Source organism: Artemia franciscana, chromosome 11 (genome assembly GCF_032884065.1).
Source record: "Artemia franciscana chromosome 11, ASM3288406v1, whole genome shotgun sequence".
Classification (NCBI taxonomy): domain Eukaryota; kingdom Metazoa; phylum Arthropoda; class Branchiopoda; order Anostraca; family Artemiidae; genus Artemia; species Artemia franciscana.
This window is the reverse complement of record NC_088873.1, coordinates 37,394,992-37,414,019: the sequence shown is the minus strand read 5'-3', so window position 1 is coordinate 37,414,019 and position 19,028 is coordinate 37,394,992. Positions and strand designations below refer to the sequence as shown.

General features: G+C 33.4%; 1 protein-coding gene across 3 annotated transcripts in view; it reads left to right on the top strand.

The window, feature by feature from the left end:
* LOC136033161 (transcriptional regulator protein Pur-beta-like) overlaps positions 1-19,028 on the top strand; it is a 123,038-nt gene that overhangs the window by 83,711 nt on the left and 20,299 nt on the right. For all 3 annotated transcript variants that reach the window (XM_065713828.1, XM_065713827.1, XM_065713829.1), the window contains exons 3-4: positions 2,137-2,239; positions 8,457-8,575. In XM_065713828.1, coding sequence (XP_065569900.1) covers positions 2,137-2,239; positions 8,457-8,575 — 222 coding nt within the window. The remainder of the gene's footprint in view (positions 1-2,136; positions 2,240-8,456; positions 8,576-19,028) is intronic.

The window sequence follows — 19,028 nt, the reverse complement described above, 5'->3', positions numbered from 1 at the left end:
AATAAAACGAACAGAAATTACTCCGTATATGAAAGAGCGTTTCCTCCTCAACGCCCGGTCTTTACGCTAAAGTTTGACTTTTTCTCTTAACTCTACTTTTTTAAAACAGTAAAAACTTAACGAAATAGGTACTTAATTTTACTTAATTTTAAAATAGTAATAGAATAAACACGCATCCGTGATCTGTTCTGGCAAAAATTCGAAATTCCACATTTTTGTAGATAGGAACTTGGAACTTTTACAATGGGGTGTGCTGATACGCTGAATCTGCTGGCGTGATTCTTGTTTAGATTGTATTACTTTTTGGGTGTGTTTTCCCCTATTTTCTAAATAAGGCAAATTTTCTCAGGCTCGTAACTTTTGATGGTTAAGACTAAACTTGATGAAACTTATATAATTAAAATCAGCATTAAAACGCGATTCTTTTGATATGACATTGGCATTAGCATTCCGTTTTTTAGAGTTTCGTTACTATTGAGCCGTGTCGCTCTTACTACAGTTCGTTACCACGAACTGTTTGATGAAGAGAAGCGACTGTCACATATCGCAGCCAATATCAAGGTAGTGTACTAAGCTCACTTACCTTTGACGTCAAAGAGAGGTGCCCCAAGAGGAGAAATTTTAGCGTCCAATTTTGAATGTTTGTATATGGGAGCCGACGTTTACTCTCCCTTCGGAAAATACTCCGCCGAAAAATGCCCCCCCCCCCGCCGATGGTTGTGGAGGTCAGGATGAGGAAGGGGACAGTTTGCCCATTCTGTGCGGAATAAATTCTGTTTATATTGAGGTTTCCTATTACTCTTTACTTTCATAATAACGGTGTAGACGAGAAGTTTTCCAAGAATTATAGAGGGATGAAATATCAGGTTCACAGGAACGACCCGGCTCAATAGTAACCGATACTCTAAGAAACATTGATCCCAAGAGATATACCAAAAGAATCAATTTTTTATGCTGATTTCAATATATATATATATAATATATATATATTATATATATATATATATATATAATATATATATATATATATATATATATATATATATATATATATATATATATATAATATATATATATAATATAGTTTTCATTTTGACTGTTGAGAACGGCCTTGCAAGAGGTTTTTGCCGAAATATCAGGGTTTTTTTGTAATTCTTAACTTTTTTCAATTTTTATTAAAATAGCTACGGCCAGATTACGATACTGAACATGGGACATACTATAATAAAAATATAATTTAACTGTTAAGAGTTTGCCGAGTAACTAGATGTTACTGGCTATTTTTTAATTCTTCTCATATATGAGATCGGGTTTTTTCATCAATTCCCATAATCTTTGCTTAATGCTTCAGATAAAGACTGCGGATATAGAAAAAGTAATTTAGTTGTTATCCTCCTGAGAAGATTGGAAGGAGCAGCTGCGTGTCATTATTAGATGCACTTTGTAGTCCTAAAGAAAAAACATATTGAGTACCGACAATGTAAATCCTATACTGCAAACTTATTTTGCCTTTCCCTGAACATCGCCTGGTATTTAGGGTATTAAAACAGTTCATAGCCTTTCATAAATCTTTATTGCACCAGTACAGTGTCTAATGATCCATAGACACTGCAGTGTTGCCAGTTGCTTGGTCTAAAGTTGCCACCCAAAAGTGAAAAAGCGCAAAAAACTCCATTTTTCCTTGTGAAAATGAATTTTTTTCAATAAATTTGAAGTGATATATAAGAAATGAGGAAAAAATCACAACGACAGAAAAAGAAACACTTCTGATCAAGAAGAAAATAGATCACAAACTGGATAGTAAGCTATCTCTTATAGAAATCCAATGTGTTCATTAATCGAGTCGGTTTGTATCACTGAGAAATTGAATCACCAATGACCGAAATCACTAATTTTCAAACACTAAGTAAATATAGATCTAATGGCAAAAAAGATTAATATCTCGTTTAAGCATTTTATCAAAAGCGAGAAGGGAAGAAAATAATTAGCACATGCAAAGAGGAGGTAATAGCGATTTTCACCACTACCATGTTTAGCTGAAAATACGTGAAAACCGGGCTTGAGAAGAAATTCAAGTTCTGTCTTTAGTATCTGATTTTGCATATCTAAGGATTATAAATGATAGATCTTTTTCAGATTGGAGCTGACGGAAGGCGGAGTCAGATATATCTAGCCATGTCGACTGCTGCAGATTTTAGGGACCACCTTTCTACTTTTAGTGATTACTATGCATCATTAGGTGAGATTTGTGACTTTCTCAGTTCTGACACTTACCCTCTTCCCTTTATTTTCGTTTTCATTGATTTTCGTTTTTTAGGGACCACCTTTCTACTTTTATTGATTACTATGCATCATTAGGTGAGATTTGTGACTTTCTCAGTTCTGACACTTACCCTCTTCCCTTTATTTTCGTTTTCGTTGATTTTCGTTTTTAGGGACCACCTTTCTACTTTTAGTGATTACTATGCATCATTAGGTGAGATTTGTGACTTTCTCAGTTCTGACACTTACCCTCTTCCCTTTATTTTCGTTTTCGTTGATTTTCGTTTTTTAGGGACCACCTTTCTACTTTTAGTGATTACTATGCAATCATTAGGTGAGATTTGTGACTTTCTCAGTTCTGACACTTATCCTCTTCCCTTTATTTCGTTTTCGTTGATTTTCGTTTTTTAGGGACCACCTTTCTACTTTTAGTGATTACTATGCATCATTAGGTGAGATTTGTGACTTTCTCAGTTCTTACACTTACCCCTCTTCCTTTATTTTTCGTTTTTGAATTGTTAAAGCTATAACTAATTTTTGTTTAATTCTTGCTTGGTCAACAAAATGTCGACATTTCCAAATATGATATCCGATTCATCGTCTCTGGTGACTATGGTGTCGACAGAGAAAAAAGACAACAAAGAAGGAAATGACAATCTTTTCGTGTCGTCAAAAGATGACATTTCTGTCGACAGATAATGAATTGAACACTGCATCGTCAGCAATAATACGAATAAAAAACACACATTCTCTGTTTCATCGACAGGTAACATTGAACAAAGAGGCTCAAGTCTTGTTAATGACCGCAATGAGACCGTAGACTGTAATTACGAAGCTATATATTTTCTTTGATAGTTATTTTTTGTCGGATTTGAGTTTTTGAAATGGAAGCTACTGGTTTATTGGTATGCCCTGTTAATAAAACAAGACTGCTGAAACCTAAGAAAAAGACTAAGTGAAAAAGATCTTCTGGCGTATGACAAGTGTGTTGCCTTATTTCTGACCAGGGCCATATCCAGGGTTCTTTTTTTCGAAGGGAAAAAAATTTACAAAAACATTAAAAACGCATCAAAAATGTGCTTATATTCATTTTTGCTATGTTTTTACGAGTCGGACAAACATTTCGGCTGGGGTTTAAACCAACCCCATTAAATATAGCCTTTTGTTTGGTCCTCTTTGTGGTCAAGTTTTTGACTCGAAGACTATACGAGGCTGCAAGTACAAAGATATACTTTTTTAATGTTGTGATTTTATCCAATTTAAAGTTGATCATGTTTTTAACTGTTTTCAAGGTGATGATGGAATTTATAACTACTGAGAGAAGTTGTTGCGCATAGGATTTTGTGGCTCCGGCATAAATTTAATGAATGCTAAATTTTGCTTAAATGAAAATGCATACGTTAGCCTCAGTGGCAAACCGAAAATATGGCCCAAGAAAACCCACCCTTTCTTTTTGTTTCTAGAAAAAGCGAAGGTGGCCTCGATTATTGACTGTTGAATTTTGCCTAGTTGAAAAGCAAAAAAAAAAAAAGCCTAAGTGGGCACCCAAAAAGCTGACCTAAGAAAATTACATTTTTTCTTCTTTTTTTCTAAAATAAAAGTGGAAGCCTCGATTAATGAATATTGGCTTTTGCTTAGTAAGAAAGGAAAATGTTCCCTTCGGTGGCCGACCGGAAACGTGGCCTTGATCAATGACTTTAATCTTGCTTAATAAAAAAGGGAAGCAGTAGGCCTCAGGGGCCTACAGGGCCCTAATTACGGTATAATTTTGTTAATAAAAAAGGGAAAAGTTTCAAGGTGTAGCTGATTTCGTTCGGAGGCCATGACAAGAATCTGGAATCAATCTGATAATGGAAAATGGAATCAATCTGGAATCCCACTAAGATGCTGGTTTTAGTTTATCTGGCTCTTTTTTTAAATCTAGAATTATAGGCCTAGGAATTCTATGAAAACTGATATGCCTAACCTGCCATAATAACTGATGGGCCTAAGCTATCCTATAGAATCTGACAAACTCAGCATGTGATTCATAACAGAGACATTTGTTAAGAAATATGTAAACTTAGATGGCAATTACCTAGAGTAACATTTTCTCCATTTGCAGGGCTGTATCTAGAAATTTTTCTTCGAGGGGGGGGGGGGGTACAAAAGGATTTTTAGGGGGTACAAAAAGATTTTTCGGGGGGAGGGCTACCAAAAAAAAAACTTTTAAAAATCACATCGAAAATTGGTTTGTATTCATTTTTGTCACATTTTAAGGAGTCGGACAAGCATTTCGGAGTGGGGAGTGACCTCTCCCCCCAGATACGGCGTTGTTCATTAGCACCCCCCCCCCCCAAAAAAAAAATGATAAAGCATGGGCATTTGGTTTTGATACCTTGTAACTTCCACCCTGTTTTGTGGACATCATCTGAAGTGACAATTTCTGGTCCCTGGGAATTAAAAAAAAAAATGCAAAAATTATCGGGTTTGCTGATTTGGCAACACATATGAAGTTAATTTTATGATGGACAGTAGTTTTATATTATCTAAGCAAATCTATTACACTGGTGTGTGTAAGCGATTATGAATATAAACTTTTTGTTGGATTTTTTTTCCCGGCTAGCTAAGCATAGACAATTATACGGTTCGTAACGTAAACAACTTAACGTAAGTACCAATTGGAACCACTGTTCATGAACAATATACAGGCTAGTGCAATAAACGTGCAATAAAATTTCTGTGAAAAAAGTTATTTCTGAGAGATAACTACCTATTTAGGGATTATTCAATGAGGTAATTTACCTATTACCGTTTGGTTGCCTTTTCACCAGCGTTGGCGTTTTTATCATAAGATGTTAATCATCGGTCGTCTGTCATTAGTAGTTTCTTTAGAGTTTTTAGTGGTTACCGGTAGATGGTTGGTTCACTGAGAAAATCTACTTTGGAGCAATTCAAAATTAGATGGCACTGTCATCCATAAAGAACTTGAATTTTCAAAATGTCCAGTTCCTTCAGTATGCAAAAACTTATCTTTTTTAATTTTCAATAGTCTTTAGGTTAAAATATCTTGATTTAAATTCAAGGCAAGTTTCAAACTATCAGTAACTCTTAAATTATGTATGTTGGTTAAGTTGTCGCAAAAAATTTAAAGGTGATATCACTGCCCAAAAATATAGTCAAGAATCTGTTCTACTTAACAAAATCAGTTTAGAAAAATCCTCATCACCTTCCTTTGTTACTGACGTAAAAAACATTAAGGCGATGGCTTTTTTTTTTTTTTTTTTTTTTTTTTATATATATATATCCGAAGGTAACCAACATACAAGGTATAATACCTGGCTATTCATTCTAATGATGCCATCTCCATGGAGACGATATCCTTGGAAGAAACAATTTTATTATAGTTTAACCTTCTAGTTTGTTTCACCCCCCTGGAATTTGTACACTAATCGTTGAATCTTCTTGAGGATAAAATCTTTTATTTTTAACATAAATTTTCTATGACAAAAAGAAACATATTTGACCAAAGAGACTAGTGTTTTTCGTCCCCCTGGAATTTGAATGTTTATCTTGGACGTTAACTGAGAGAAAGAATTTTATATTTATCAAAGTCTGTGTTTCAGAAATAGGATGTTTTATAAAATGTTAGAGTAAAATAGTTAAGACTAGAATAAGGTTTTCCCCCCATAAAAAAATAAATTTTATAAATAAATAAATAAAATAATAAATAAAAATAAAATAAATAAATAAAATAAAATTTTTAGTTCGTGCCGAATGTGTATTTATGTATACGTTAGATACCGGAAATTGAAAAATAGAATTTTGTTTATATTCAGTTAAATCTGTGATTTGGATATAAGGATGTTTTATAAAATATTAGGATAAAACGTTTTTTTGTTTTAGAACATGGCTTTTCCTCATGTAAAATAAAATTTAATTTCTTGTCTGAAGGAACAAACGAAATACATTCTAATCGTCGGACCTTTTCGCACTTTAAGGAATTTGTTCGCGCCTTGGTTTTTGTCTTTTTATCTCTGTAAGGTCTGAATGAACCACTACATTCTTTGTACTAACGTGGTGATATCCGTTGCTGCTGTCGAGCCTTTAGTTGAAAAGAAAGTAAAAGGAGTAACTCTTATTTATTTAGGCTCATCTTGGTTTGTGCCTAAAAACTGCGATTTTCTAGGTTTTTGTTTTGGCTGCTTTAAGTTATGACGTTTTCAGGACAGTACCCACGTTTTCGTTTGTGTTGCCATGTTGAACGAGCAATACTAATCAGTTGAATTTAACGGCACCTTTCCTCCGTAAAAACTTAAACATTAACAATCTATTGACTCCCAAAGACAACTACATTTTCAATGAAAAACTACACCTTTGTGATATATATATATATATATATATATATATATATATATATAATATATATATATATATATATATATATATATATATATATATATATATATATATATATATATATATATATATATATATATATATATATATATATATATATATATATATATATATATATATATATATATTATATATATATATATATATATATATATATATATATATATATATATATATATATATATATATATATATATATATATATATATATATATATATATATATATATATATATATATGTATATATATATATATATATATATATATGTATATATATATATATATATATATATATATATATATATAATATATATATATATATATATATATGTATATATATATATATATATATGTATATATATATATATATATATATATATATATATGTATATATATATATATATATATATATATATATATATATATATATATAATATAATATATATATATATATATATATATATATGTATATATATATATATGTATATATATATATATATATATATATATATATATATATATATATATATATATATATATATATATACATATATATATACATATATATATATATATATAATATATATATATATATATATATATATATTATATATATATATATATATATATATATATATATATATATATATATATATATATATATATATATATATATATATATATATATATATATATATATATATATATATATATATATATATATATATATATATATATATATATATATATATATATATATATATATATATATATATATATATATATATATATATATATATATATATAATATATATATATATATATATATATAATATATATATATATATATATATAAATCACCAATGCAACATCACAAACACATAAAAAAAAGAAAAAAAAAGGAAAGAGACAGAAGGAGAAAAGGAAGACTGTTTTCCTAAATTAGTGATTAATATAGACCAGCACTTGAATGAGGCCTTAACCCTACTCATCCATACAATCACATAATGTTCATTATAGAGTATATTTAATTTTACCTAATATTTTGTCTGGTGGCTTAGCGGAACGAATTTTCTTATAATGTCCATTTTTCGCACATTTACAGAAAAGCGAATCTTTAAGGATTCATTGAGTCTAAATTTCAAGTAGGTGATGAGAAACTGGTTGAAATAGTATAAAGATTTAAGCTCGTTTAATTTCACAAAATATATTGGGCCTGGTGGCTTAATTGAATGAATTTCCGTTGTTCTAGAGATGCTTACGTATAATCTCATCACCGGGATCAAATTCGGCCTTGCAGCGGGCCGGGCCCTTCAGCCGGGTTCGAACTACCGATACCATATTATCAAGTAGAGAACAATTCCGTTGCGCTACTACAGGTTTGAATTTTAACGTAAAATAGGACAAACATGTTCCATATATGTAAAAAAAAAATCCATTTTAACAGAGATGAAAGTGACTGTAGATCTCAGGCCAAACTACGCTAATATAGTTTGGAGGCATTTTTTTTATGCTTAAAGTTAGGTCATAGAAGTTATGCCTAAATTTTGGCCTTTTTATGCCTTTTATAAGCCTTTTATGCCAAAAATTTTGTCAAATTGTCTAACTGTCTAACTTTTAAATTTAAAATTGTCTAACTAACTCAGCTTTTATATTTGAACAGAGATGTAAATGACTGTTGATCTCAGTTCTCTGTTTGACGTGTTGATCTTACCGTTAGGGGAGCCTCCCCAGATAAATTTCTAGTGTCAATGCTTATATAGAATGCTTGCTTAAAGACCCTTCTCGATTTTCAGGACCACCCAATCCAGAGAATTTGCCTGAAGATGGCAAGCTCAAATCAGAGATGATAACGAAAGATAATCGTCGCTATTACTTAGACTTGAAAGAGAATTCTAGGGGACGATTTCTTAGGGTAAGCTCTTATATTTTAAATGCCCCTAAAAGTACCCGGGACAATAAAACCCTTTAGTTTTAATTTTTTTTTAATAAGATTTGAACAGAATAAACAGTAAATAAAGTAATTTAGAAAAAAAACTATGAAATGTTGGAATTATATAAAAACTATGAAATGGTTTGATTATGCTTAAGAAAGGTAGAAAATAAAATCGTAAAAAGCATTTATAAAACCTTAGTAACTTTTTGTTTTATGCCTTCTTTGTCAAATTATACATTGTTGCTTGGGTCTTAGGTTTGCCCGTCAGAGGTGAATCAGAATATTTTCTTGAGAGGAGGAGGGTAGAAGATAATCTGAGATCATATAATCATGTTTTTAAATTGAACGGATGAATCTATCGTGTGACTTTTTCTTTTACGGTTACTAGAATGCTACGATATCCAGGCCGAAAAAATGTCCCCTCTTTTCTCATCTTTACAAAGTTATTTCTACAGTATGCAGTGCTAGAGTCATGCCTAGTCAGATTTCCCCCTCCCCCCTTTTCCCAGTTGAAATGCTGATTTTTTTTATACAAATATCAGTTTTCTTTTATATGCATGTGCAGAGGGGACTTTTTCTGTTAAGGATGTGGGGCTTTGGTCCTGGTCCCTACCCCTTTTCATCGCTTTGTGTTTTCCGCATAATTGCCTTTTTGTGTTTTGTAAGAACTTTTCCCAACCCTTAGTGTATTGTCACCACGTCTTGCTGAAAAATAAATTTCGTTGTACGTGTCTTCAAAATTTCCCTACCTTGCACCAAAACTGGTACAACCCTCTCGCCGAAAATATTTGAGAAAGCAAGTTAGAATTCTGAAAAATGTAGATATATAGAGCCGAAAAAGGCAAAATACTTTGCATTTAAAGCATTTTCAATGATGCTGTTTGGCTACTTGTTTTTTGTTTGGAAGTATGTCAATTAGGAAGCAATTATAATCGTAGTCTGCTTAATGATCGTCAGTGTAACTATTGAACAGAAACCAGTTATCATTTTTAAAACTGGCTTTTTTTTGTACTGACAGTTTAATTAGTCCGGAGTGTACTGGATACTTTTATTTAATAATTAAATTCGTAACAAATTCTAAATTTATGAAATTTAATAATTGAAGTTTTGCATTTAATTAATAATTTACTTAATATTTTACTTACATTTTAAGTTGACTGGAGTGTACTGGATATATTTAATGAATAATTTTTAACAAATTAAAATGTATTAAATTTAATTAATTAGTTTAATATTCTAAATTGGTGTTTAAATAATAGTTCATTTAATATTTTGTAGTTTTTTGTACTTACATTTTTTCACAGTATTTTGAACTTACAGTAATTGGTTCTGGGTTTAGTTAATATTTGTTAATTAATCATTTGATTTTAATAAGTAAAATTTTATATTATTTAATATAAATTTCATTTAATTAGTTAAATGAAAGAAATAATATTAATAATCTAGTTAATCTTCTGTGCCTACAGTTTAATAGTTATTTTTGTATTATTAGAAAAGTGGTATAGTTTCTACGGTCTAATTTTTAGAAGGTTCCAGAAGGTTGCAAGCAGGGTTGTATCCAGAATTTTTTTCGGGGAGGCGGGTTTTCTCTTTTTTTTAAGACGCGATCAAAATTTGTTTTGTATTCATTTTTGTTCCGTTTTTACGAGTCGGACAAACATTTTGGGGGTGGTGGGTCAAACCTCCTAATCCCCCCCCCCCATGGATACGGCCTTGGTTGAAAGGACAACCAGAATTCAAGTTGAAATAAACCTATTTTAGGGACAAGCCGTCCTAACCGAGTGGATTGATGCGCTGGATTCAGACCCTTTGTCTGAGAGGGCGAAGGTTCGAATCCTAGCGTACACAATTATTTAGTTTGGGACGGGGGTCAGTGGTGTGACTGTAAACTCAGCCAGAGTCGAACCAGCTCTAAATGGGTACCTGGAGAAATCTGGGGAAGGTAAACAGGAAGGGTGTGCGAAAGCACAGGATGGTTGGCCTCCAACCCCCCATTGCACTTCCTGGCTGAAGGGCCAAGAAACGGAGATCAGCACTGCCGATAGGGACTGTAAAGTCTAATGCAGTATTCTTTACCTTATTTTAGGGACAGATGTATAGATTTTCCTGGTTTTCTCATGTGGTCCTTGGACGTTTCTTGGGGATAATTTATGATATTTCCTGCTTTGTGGAACACACATTAGTTCTTATTTGGAGCCTGATACACTTAAAATATTCTTGCCTCACTAAACTTTGCTATTAATTAAGTCAAGGATTGGAAACTATTGCCTGTATTAGTGCTTGCTCCTACCATTAATTTGGTATTAATTGGAAAATTGGTATAGTGCTTGCTCCTACCAATAATATAATGGGAATAATTTGTCATCACTGGAAGCTACTTGAGATAATTTTTCTTGGGCGCTCTTGTTAATACTACTACTACTTACAACTCATTGCAGCACCCAGCCGCCTAAGGCCAACATAGCTACGCATGCTCCTTGTCCATCCAAAACCATTCTAAGCCTTCCTCCTTACACAGGAAGGGAACAGGGGAATGGAACAGGAAGTTCCATTCCCCTGAAATCTTTCTTTCTGACAACCTCCCACCTAAATCGTGGACGATCCGTTTTCCGTTTAGCCCTAGACGGTTGGCCTAGAAGGACAATCTTCGGCAATCGATCATCCTTCATCCGTAGAATGCGCTCGAGCCATCTCAGCCTTTCTCACTTATAGCCCTAGAAAGCGGGGTCGAATCATACTTTTCGTACAGCCTACTGTTCTTGTTAATGTGAGCTAATTTAGAGCCTTAACAGGACACTACCTGATTGATGTTCATTCCTGATAGGTCAGAATCTCTTCATATCTAATCAGCGAAATATGAACTGGTAGAATTTCAGTAATACATATTTCTGTATGTATGAGCCGCGTTTTAACAACATGCACCAAGGCCGTATCCAGGATTTGTTTTTCGGAGCGGGGGAGGGGGTACAAAAAGCTGTAAAAGTGTATCGAAAATGCGTTTATTTTCATTTTGTTACGTTGTTACGAGTCGAATATTTTTTTTGCGTGGGGGGGGGGCAGATGGGAGATCAGCCCCCTCAGCCCCCCTGTTCAACACTTTGAATCCTGATCAAAGGAATCAATTATAGCTTTAAGAAAAGCTAAATCTACTCGTCTATGAATACAACTAACTTTACATTTATCAGTGACCCCAATTCACAATAATGTAAAGGACGAGAGGGCAAAAACTATTTTTTTTTTAAACACATGGGGGAATGAAAACAGAAATTTATTTCAGCATCATTTACTAAAAAAAGTACATACGTTACTATTATTGCTTCTCATGCAGCATCTAAGCCCCTCCCCCTTACCTTAGACTCGCTACTGCACCTTGGAATCTTCCCCTCCCCCTTTTCTTTTACACCCGAGTGTTAATGCATTTAGCATCTAACAGAGATGTTTAGTGCATAGCCATTTTATTTCTCCTTTATCATTTATACCTGTTTATTAACCATAGTGCAGGTAAAGTTGCTGCTTTGTCGAATTAAACAAAAAAACACGTTTTTTAATGAAAGTAAGGAGCGACATTAAAACTTAAAACGAACAGAAATTACTCCGTATATGAAAGGGACTTTTCCTCCTCAACGCCCCGCTTTTTACGCTAAAGTTTAACTCTTTCTCTTAACTCTACATTTTAAAACAGTAAAAAAACTTTAGCGTAATGAGCGGGGCATTGAGTAGGAAAAGCCCCTTTCATATACGGAGTAATTTCTGTTCGTTTTAAGTTTTAATGTCGCTCCTTACATTCATTTAAAAAAAACTTGTTTTTTTTTGTTTAATTCTGGACGTTTTTGAATTATGCATTTTTTTTATCTTGGCTCTCCGCGCATAAATAATTAAAACGAAATTTGTATATTAATTTTTTGGGGCTAAATGGCTTTTTCATAGTTTAATCGGAAGATTTTGAGAAAAAAGAAGCGAGAGAGGAGGCCTAGTTGCCCTCCATTTTTTTTTTTACTTAAAAAGGTAACTATAACTTTTAATTTTTTACGAACATTTTCATAAGTAAAAAATATACGTAACTTACGAATTAACTTACGTAGAGAACTTCTATATTCGTATGTTTTTATTGGGTATATAAGGGGGCTCACCCTCGTCGATACCTCGCTCTTTACACTAAAGCTTAAATTTTGTCCCAATTCCTTAAGAATGACCCCTGATTCACAAAGGCCGTAGAATAAATAGTTGAAATTACTAAAAAATACTTTAGCGTAAAGAGCGAGGTATTACGAGGAGGTAAACCCCTCATATGCATAATAATTTTTGTTCGTTTAAGTTTTAATGCTGCTCCTCACTTTCAGTAGAAAAAACTTTTCATATTTATTTTTTCATTGTTTTTTATATAATGCTAGAAAATCCTGCGCCCCCTCCATTGAAAGTCTCTTCCCCCATGAGAAGTTCCTCCATGGAAAGATCCTCCCACGTAACTCCCCTACTCTGCCCCCAAACCAAAAAATCCCCCTGAAAACGTCTGTACACTTCCCAGTAACCAATATTATATGTAAACACAGGTCAAAGTTTGTATCTTGCAGCCCCTCTTATGGGGACTGCGGGGGAGTAAGTCGTCCCCAAAGACATAGTTATTAGGTTTTTGGACTATGTTGAATAAAATGGCTATCTCAGAATTTTGATCCGGTGACTTTGGGGAAACAATGAGCGTGGAAGGGGGCCTAGGTGCCCTCCAATTTTTTTGATCACTTCAAAAGGGCACTAGAACTATTACTTTCCGTTAGAATGAGCCCTTTCGCGACACTCTAGGACACCTGAGTCTATACGATCACCCCTGAAAAAAAAAAACAAACAAAAAAACAAATGATTTGTCTTCTCGCAAAAAAAAATGCGAAATTCCACATTTTTGTAGATAGGGGCTTGAAACTTCTACAATAAGGTTCTCTGATACGCTGAATCTGATGGTGTGATTTTCGTTAAGATCGTATGACTTTTAGGGGGTATTTCCCCTATTTTCTAAAATGAGGCAAATTTTCTCAGGCTCGTAACTTTTGACGGGTAAGACTAATCTTGATGAAACTTATATATTTAAAATCAGCATTAAAATGCGATTCTTTTGATGTAAGTATTGGCATCAAAATTCCATTTTTTTTTTTTAGTTTTGGTTACTATTGAGCCGGGTCGCTCCTAGCATCCAGTTCGTTACTACGAACTGTTTGATACGGGAGATGTATTTATGCCCTGAATAAGCCATTGATCTTCGTTTCGTTTCTGTCGGCTTGGTTTTGATATAAAAGAGGCCAGGGGCTATTATACGGCTCATTATTTTCATTTCATTGCTCCCAATCTGGAAACTTTTCCAAATCCTATAATAATTGATAATTTGTTATACTATCCAGAAATGAAATGCGGGACCTTCTTCGCAATGTAGTCAATAGGAAGCTTTCCGCAAATATTTTATCCTAGGGAACAAGATGTATAAAGAAAAACAAATAGAATTTCAGAAAAAAGTAGAGAAAGCTACAAATTATTAACTCTTAGAAAGCCAAAGATTCTTTAGCTAAAGAATTCTTTATTCTAAAGCTAAAGTTTCCACCATAAAACGAGATAGAGGTTTTCTGTCTTTTCGTTAGTTACGTCAGATTTGTTACGTCAGATGATTAGCTGTATGCCTGAAAAGATTTTGCAGTCCCTCCCAAATCCTCTTCATCCATCATATATTTCTGGGAACTAACGTTGAAATTAGCTTACCTTTGTAATAAGATTTAAAAAGGCATTGAACCTACGAAGCTCTATTTCTCCCCCTTCCCGTGTTTTGTGTTGTTTCACTAAGCGGATATTGCCTGAAAGTGTGAAAGCTATGAACTTAGGAATGTATGTTTAAAGTTTGGAAGGTAATACTCAACCTATTAGAAATGGGAGGGGGAGGATAAATTACCTTTGAAATTCTTGGGAATTTCTAGCTTGAAAATCATCATATTTTAGAACGCCATGATAATAGATGATAAATAAAGAGTGACCCTTGTTAGTCGTAATAAAAAGTAAAAAAAGACAAATTAAAAGAAAAATAAGTCTTTAGTGCAATTTTTTATGACTTCAGAATTTTTCTGTGACAACCGCAGACACTGGGTACCGGGTACAGTTCACTGGGTACTGTTCACTAGTTGGGTAGTTGCTGTGTATGCAGCAAGAAATTGGAATCCAACAAGGAATCCTTGAAGTATCGCTCTTATTCTAATACTTATTATTTACAATTCGTAACATTCACTGAAAGACGTAAATAACGACGAAGACCACACTGCCTTTCCATCACAAACACCAAAAACAAGAAGAACAATAGGGAATTTTTTAAGACTGTGGGAAACAAAATAAAATGAATATTTGAATATTATATAATGAATATTATATAACAGTCCTGGTTGAACTTCGCTGAGGTAAGGATGCTAGGACTTGTATATCGCCAAAGCACTGAACCCCACCCCCTAACTCCCAAAAGAGAGTGGACCCAGTCCGGTTACGTCAATCACGTATCTACGACATTTGCTTATTCTACCCACCAAGTTTCATCCCGATGTCTCCACTCTAAGCGTTTTCCAAGATTTGCGGTTTCCTCCTCCAACTCATCCCAATGTCAACAGGTCCGTTCGGTATTTGAAATAAGAGCTCTGAGATACGATATCCTTCCAAACATCAAATTTCATTAAGATCCGACCACCCGTTCGTAAGTAAAAAAAAACCTCATTTTTTCTAATTTTTCCGATTTAACCGTCCCAACGACAATTTCTAATTTAATCTGGTCTGGTTCCAGATCCGGCTGCCAAATTTCATCATCCTAGCTTACCTGGAAGTGCCTAAACTAGCAAAACCGGGACAGACAGACCGACCGACAGAGTTTGCGATCGCTATATGTCACTTGTAGATACCAAGTGCCATAAAAACCAATAGATAAATCCCTGGGACGTGAGATAAAAATGACAACTTTAATTCTGCCTTAGACCTCCACATTTTTGAAATCCTGATCATTTAGTTCTTTTTGATTAGGCAACTTTAATATCTACTGTAAAAGGCTTACCGGAACCTTTTAGAGAGGCAATTGAGATTAAGAAATATATAAATAGAGATACCTGAGACATTTATTTAACGTTTTTTTTCCTAGTATCCTCAGTTTTCAAATTTTAAACTGCACTGTAAGAAGAAAGAAACTTTCTTAGCCAAACACAATATCTTTCCGTGACAAACACCAAAAACAAGAAGAACAATAGGGAATTTTTTTAAGACAGTGGGAAATAAATTAGAATGAATATTTCGGCCTTATGTCCAAGGGCTGTCCTCAGCAATACAAATAAGAAAAACCAACTTACAAGAGTCCTAGAATCCTATATATATAGTATATATACATATATATTATATATATATATATATATATATATATATATATATATATATTATATATATATATATATTATGTATATATATATATATATATACATATACATATATATATATATATATATATATAATATATATATATATATATATATATATATATATATATATATATATATATATATATATATATATATGACTGCGTGAGTTTCTTCAATTGATTTTAATATGGCACCATCTACTGCCAAAAATCGCGTTTATTTATTTATTTTATTTATTGAAAAAAATATTTGCAACATACATAACAACATTGTGCTCTTCTGGGCTGCCCAAGAGCCCGACTCAAGGCTGTCCAAAGGGGGTTGTCCAGTAAACGTTGAAAAACAAATATACCCTCGTCAAAAATTCGATTCAATCCAAAAGTAGTAAATTCTTGGTAGTAAAAGTAATTCTTAGTAAAGTAAAAGTAGTTAGTAAAAGTAGTAATTTTTAAATTAGCAAACTCTACGGAATCTTTAAGAAGGGGTGGGTGTTCGATAGAAAAAACGGGCGTTCAATTGCAATATTAATCCTTAAAACGAACATGGAATTATTCTGTATATGAAATGGGTTGTCCCCTCGTCAATATCCCGCTCTTTAGGCTAAAGTTAGAATTTTTCTCACAAATATATTTATTTAATTTCGTTATTTATTTATTTTTTTATTTATGGAACAAAACTATTATAACATAATACTCTTGTGTGCTGCCCAATATGGCTGCTGTCCAAAGGGATTGTCCAGTAAACATAGAAAAACAAATAAACCCTCATTCAAAATTTGATTCAACCCCAATTTCACTGATTTAATTTATCAACAATGTGTGCACATGAAGGTTTTTTTTTCATTAAGAAATTAAACACCCGCCTTTTTCAAAAAAAAATTTTATGACGCATATGACTGCGCAAGTTTTCTCTTAATTAGTTCAAACAATAAGATATCATTTTCATGTCTTCAATACCTCAATTCCCTAGAAACAATGTAATTCATAATTCGCACGGGTTAATGGTTGCTTCTTTCAAGGAATCGATTTTATCCTGGCAAATTTTCTTGTTGCTAACTCTGGGCTTCGTCTGGTCCAGTTGGGAAGCGAGAATTTTGGTGGAAGCGCGTCTCTGCAAATTTTAGGAATTATAAATCAATACGAAGTCTGCTTTGGTGAATAATTTGTCGGGAATTTCCGTATAGAAACTGATGAATTATTATGCTGAGCTACAGACTTTATTATTTGAATGAAATTAATGGTGAAGCGAAAATACAAGGGCTACTTCCAGGGCCGTATCCAAGGACTGGGGGTTACTCGATTTGAACCCTCTTCCCCAAATTTTCGTCTGGCTCTTATTAAAGTAGCAAAAACACACGTAAACAAATTTTGATGCGATTTGTAAAGCTTTTTTTTGCCTCTCTCCGAACAGTCTCGGATGCGACCCTGGTTACTTCACGTAGACACGTTTCTAAGACTACACTGGTTATACGCGACGCTAGGTTTAAAAAAAAAGAAGAAGAAGAATACAAGTAACGAGGGTGGTTTTCAGCCAGTTGATAAAAACGGATATTTCATTGTTTGAACTGAATCGACCTTTCGACTTTTTGAACTGAACTAGAAGAAGACGGAGAGTTTCCTCTAATATTTCTTCTGTCTCATACATAACTGAATATGAAGATCTTTTTCGTTAAAAACTGAACTTCCTATGTTCCCACATTTTAAAAATACTTATGGCTGTGCAAGTTTCTACTTAACCAATTCAAACAGTCAGATTTCATGTTCACTGTTCTTGGTACTTGAAGTTCTAAGGCCTTAGATCGACTAATACAAATATGAAGTGCCTGAAAGACCTCATCGGTGAGATCTTGGATCTAGAAAAGAGCTTCCATTGACACTGTCAAATAGTTTGTCAAAAAAGGTGTAAATCTGTGCACTGCCTTTTGCCTTTGAATTAATTACATATTTCTTGGCATAAGATCTAAGTACGGAGCACACGGAATGGCTGAAAACCTAAGCTGCTAATTTTACTTTCTTTTTGTCACTATTGGATGGAAACACGTGATGCGGGCTAAGGCGTAGGGCAGCCATGCTTCTATAACGGGAATCGATTTTAGAAAGGTTAATAATATCAACCCACGACGCTTAGCTATCTTCAAACACAATGACATTTTTCAGCAGATTATTCCTGACTCTTTTCAATAAGTGGGGCAGATCATAAATGTAATATACTTGTTCTCCACTGGCCTCAAAAAATGTGTTTTTTTTTCACTGACACCAAGATTCTTTACAAGTCCCCTGAAGTTTCCCCTCTGATCAGAGATCAAAGCCTTGACTTGTAGTCAATATTTTTACACCGCTGACCACATTATTTAATCAAAGTTAGCAGCTGGTCACCTTTTGGCCCTTTCTCAGTAAAATATTAACCAACTGGCTGCCTCTATTTATCCGTAATGCCTTGTAACATGAAAATTGTTGCAAATTGTACGTACTTTCCACCACTACCAAGTCTGGTAATGGCATCCCTAAATCGATTGTGTAAGTTAATCCAGGTTTCAGTAATATGCCATCCACAGCTAATGTGCAATATCTATCAGCTTGTGTCTCAAGTTTAGCTTCTAGCAATTGGAATACGTACTAAGCCATTTCGCACTTCGAGTGTTCTTAAATATCTACGAAGAGTCGGAACCGAAGGCATCTGAAAAAGAGCAGCTCTCATTATTGTTGCATATTTTGAGGGTGAATTGAAGTAGGGCGACCAAGCGATTTTTTTCTAATCTTCTGTATATGATAGACGTTTTTTCCTCTCCGAATTTCAGACTGGATCATCCTTGGTGTAAAACCAGTAAGATGGGTGTCTGCTACATCAAGAATCCTTTCTTTTTGATAGCTTCAAAAAGCTGTTTCAGTTTTGGTTTCACTCTGCAATTTCTAGCATGACATCTCGATACTATTTTTTCTTGGTTCTTGATGTTCTGTCTAAACCTCTTCGCGAGGAGTATACCTAAGTTGACTTTGTATCATTGTCTTCTTCGAGCT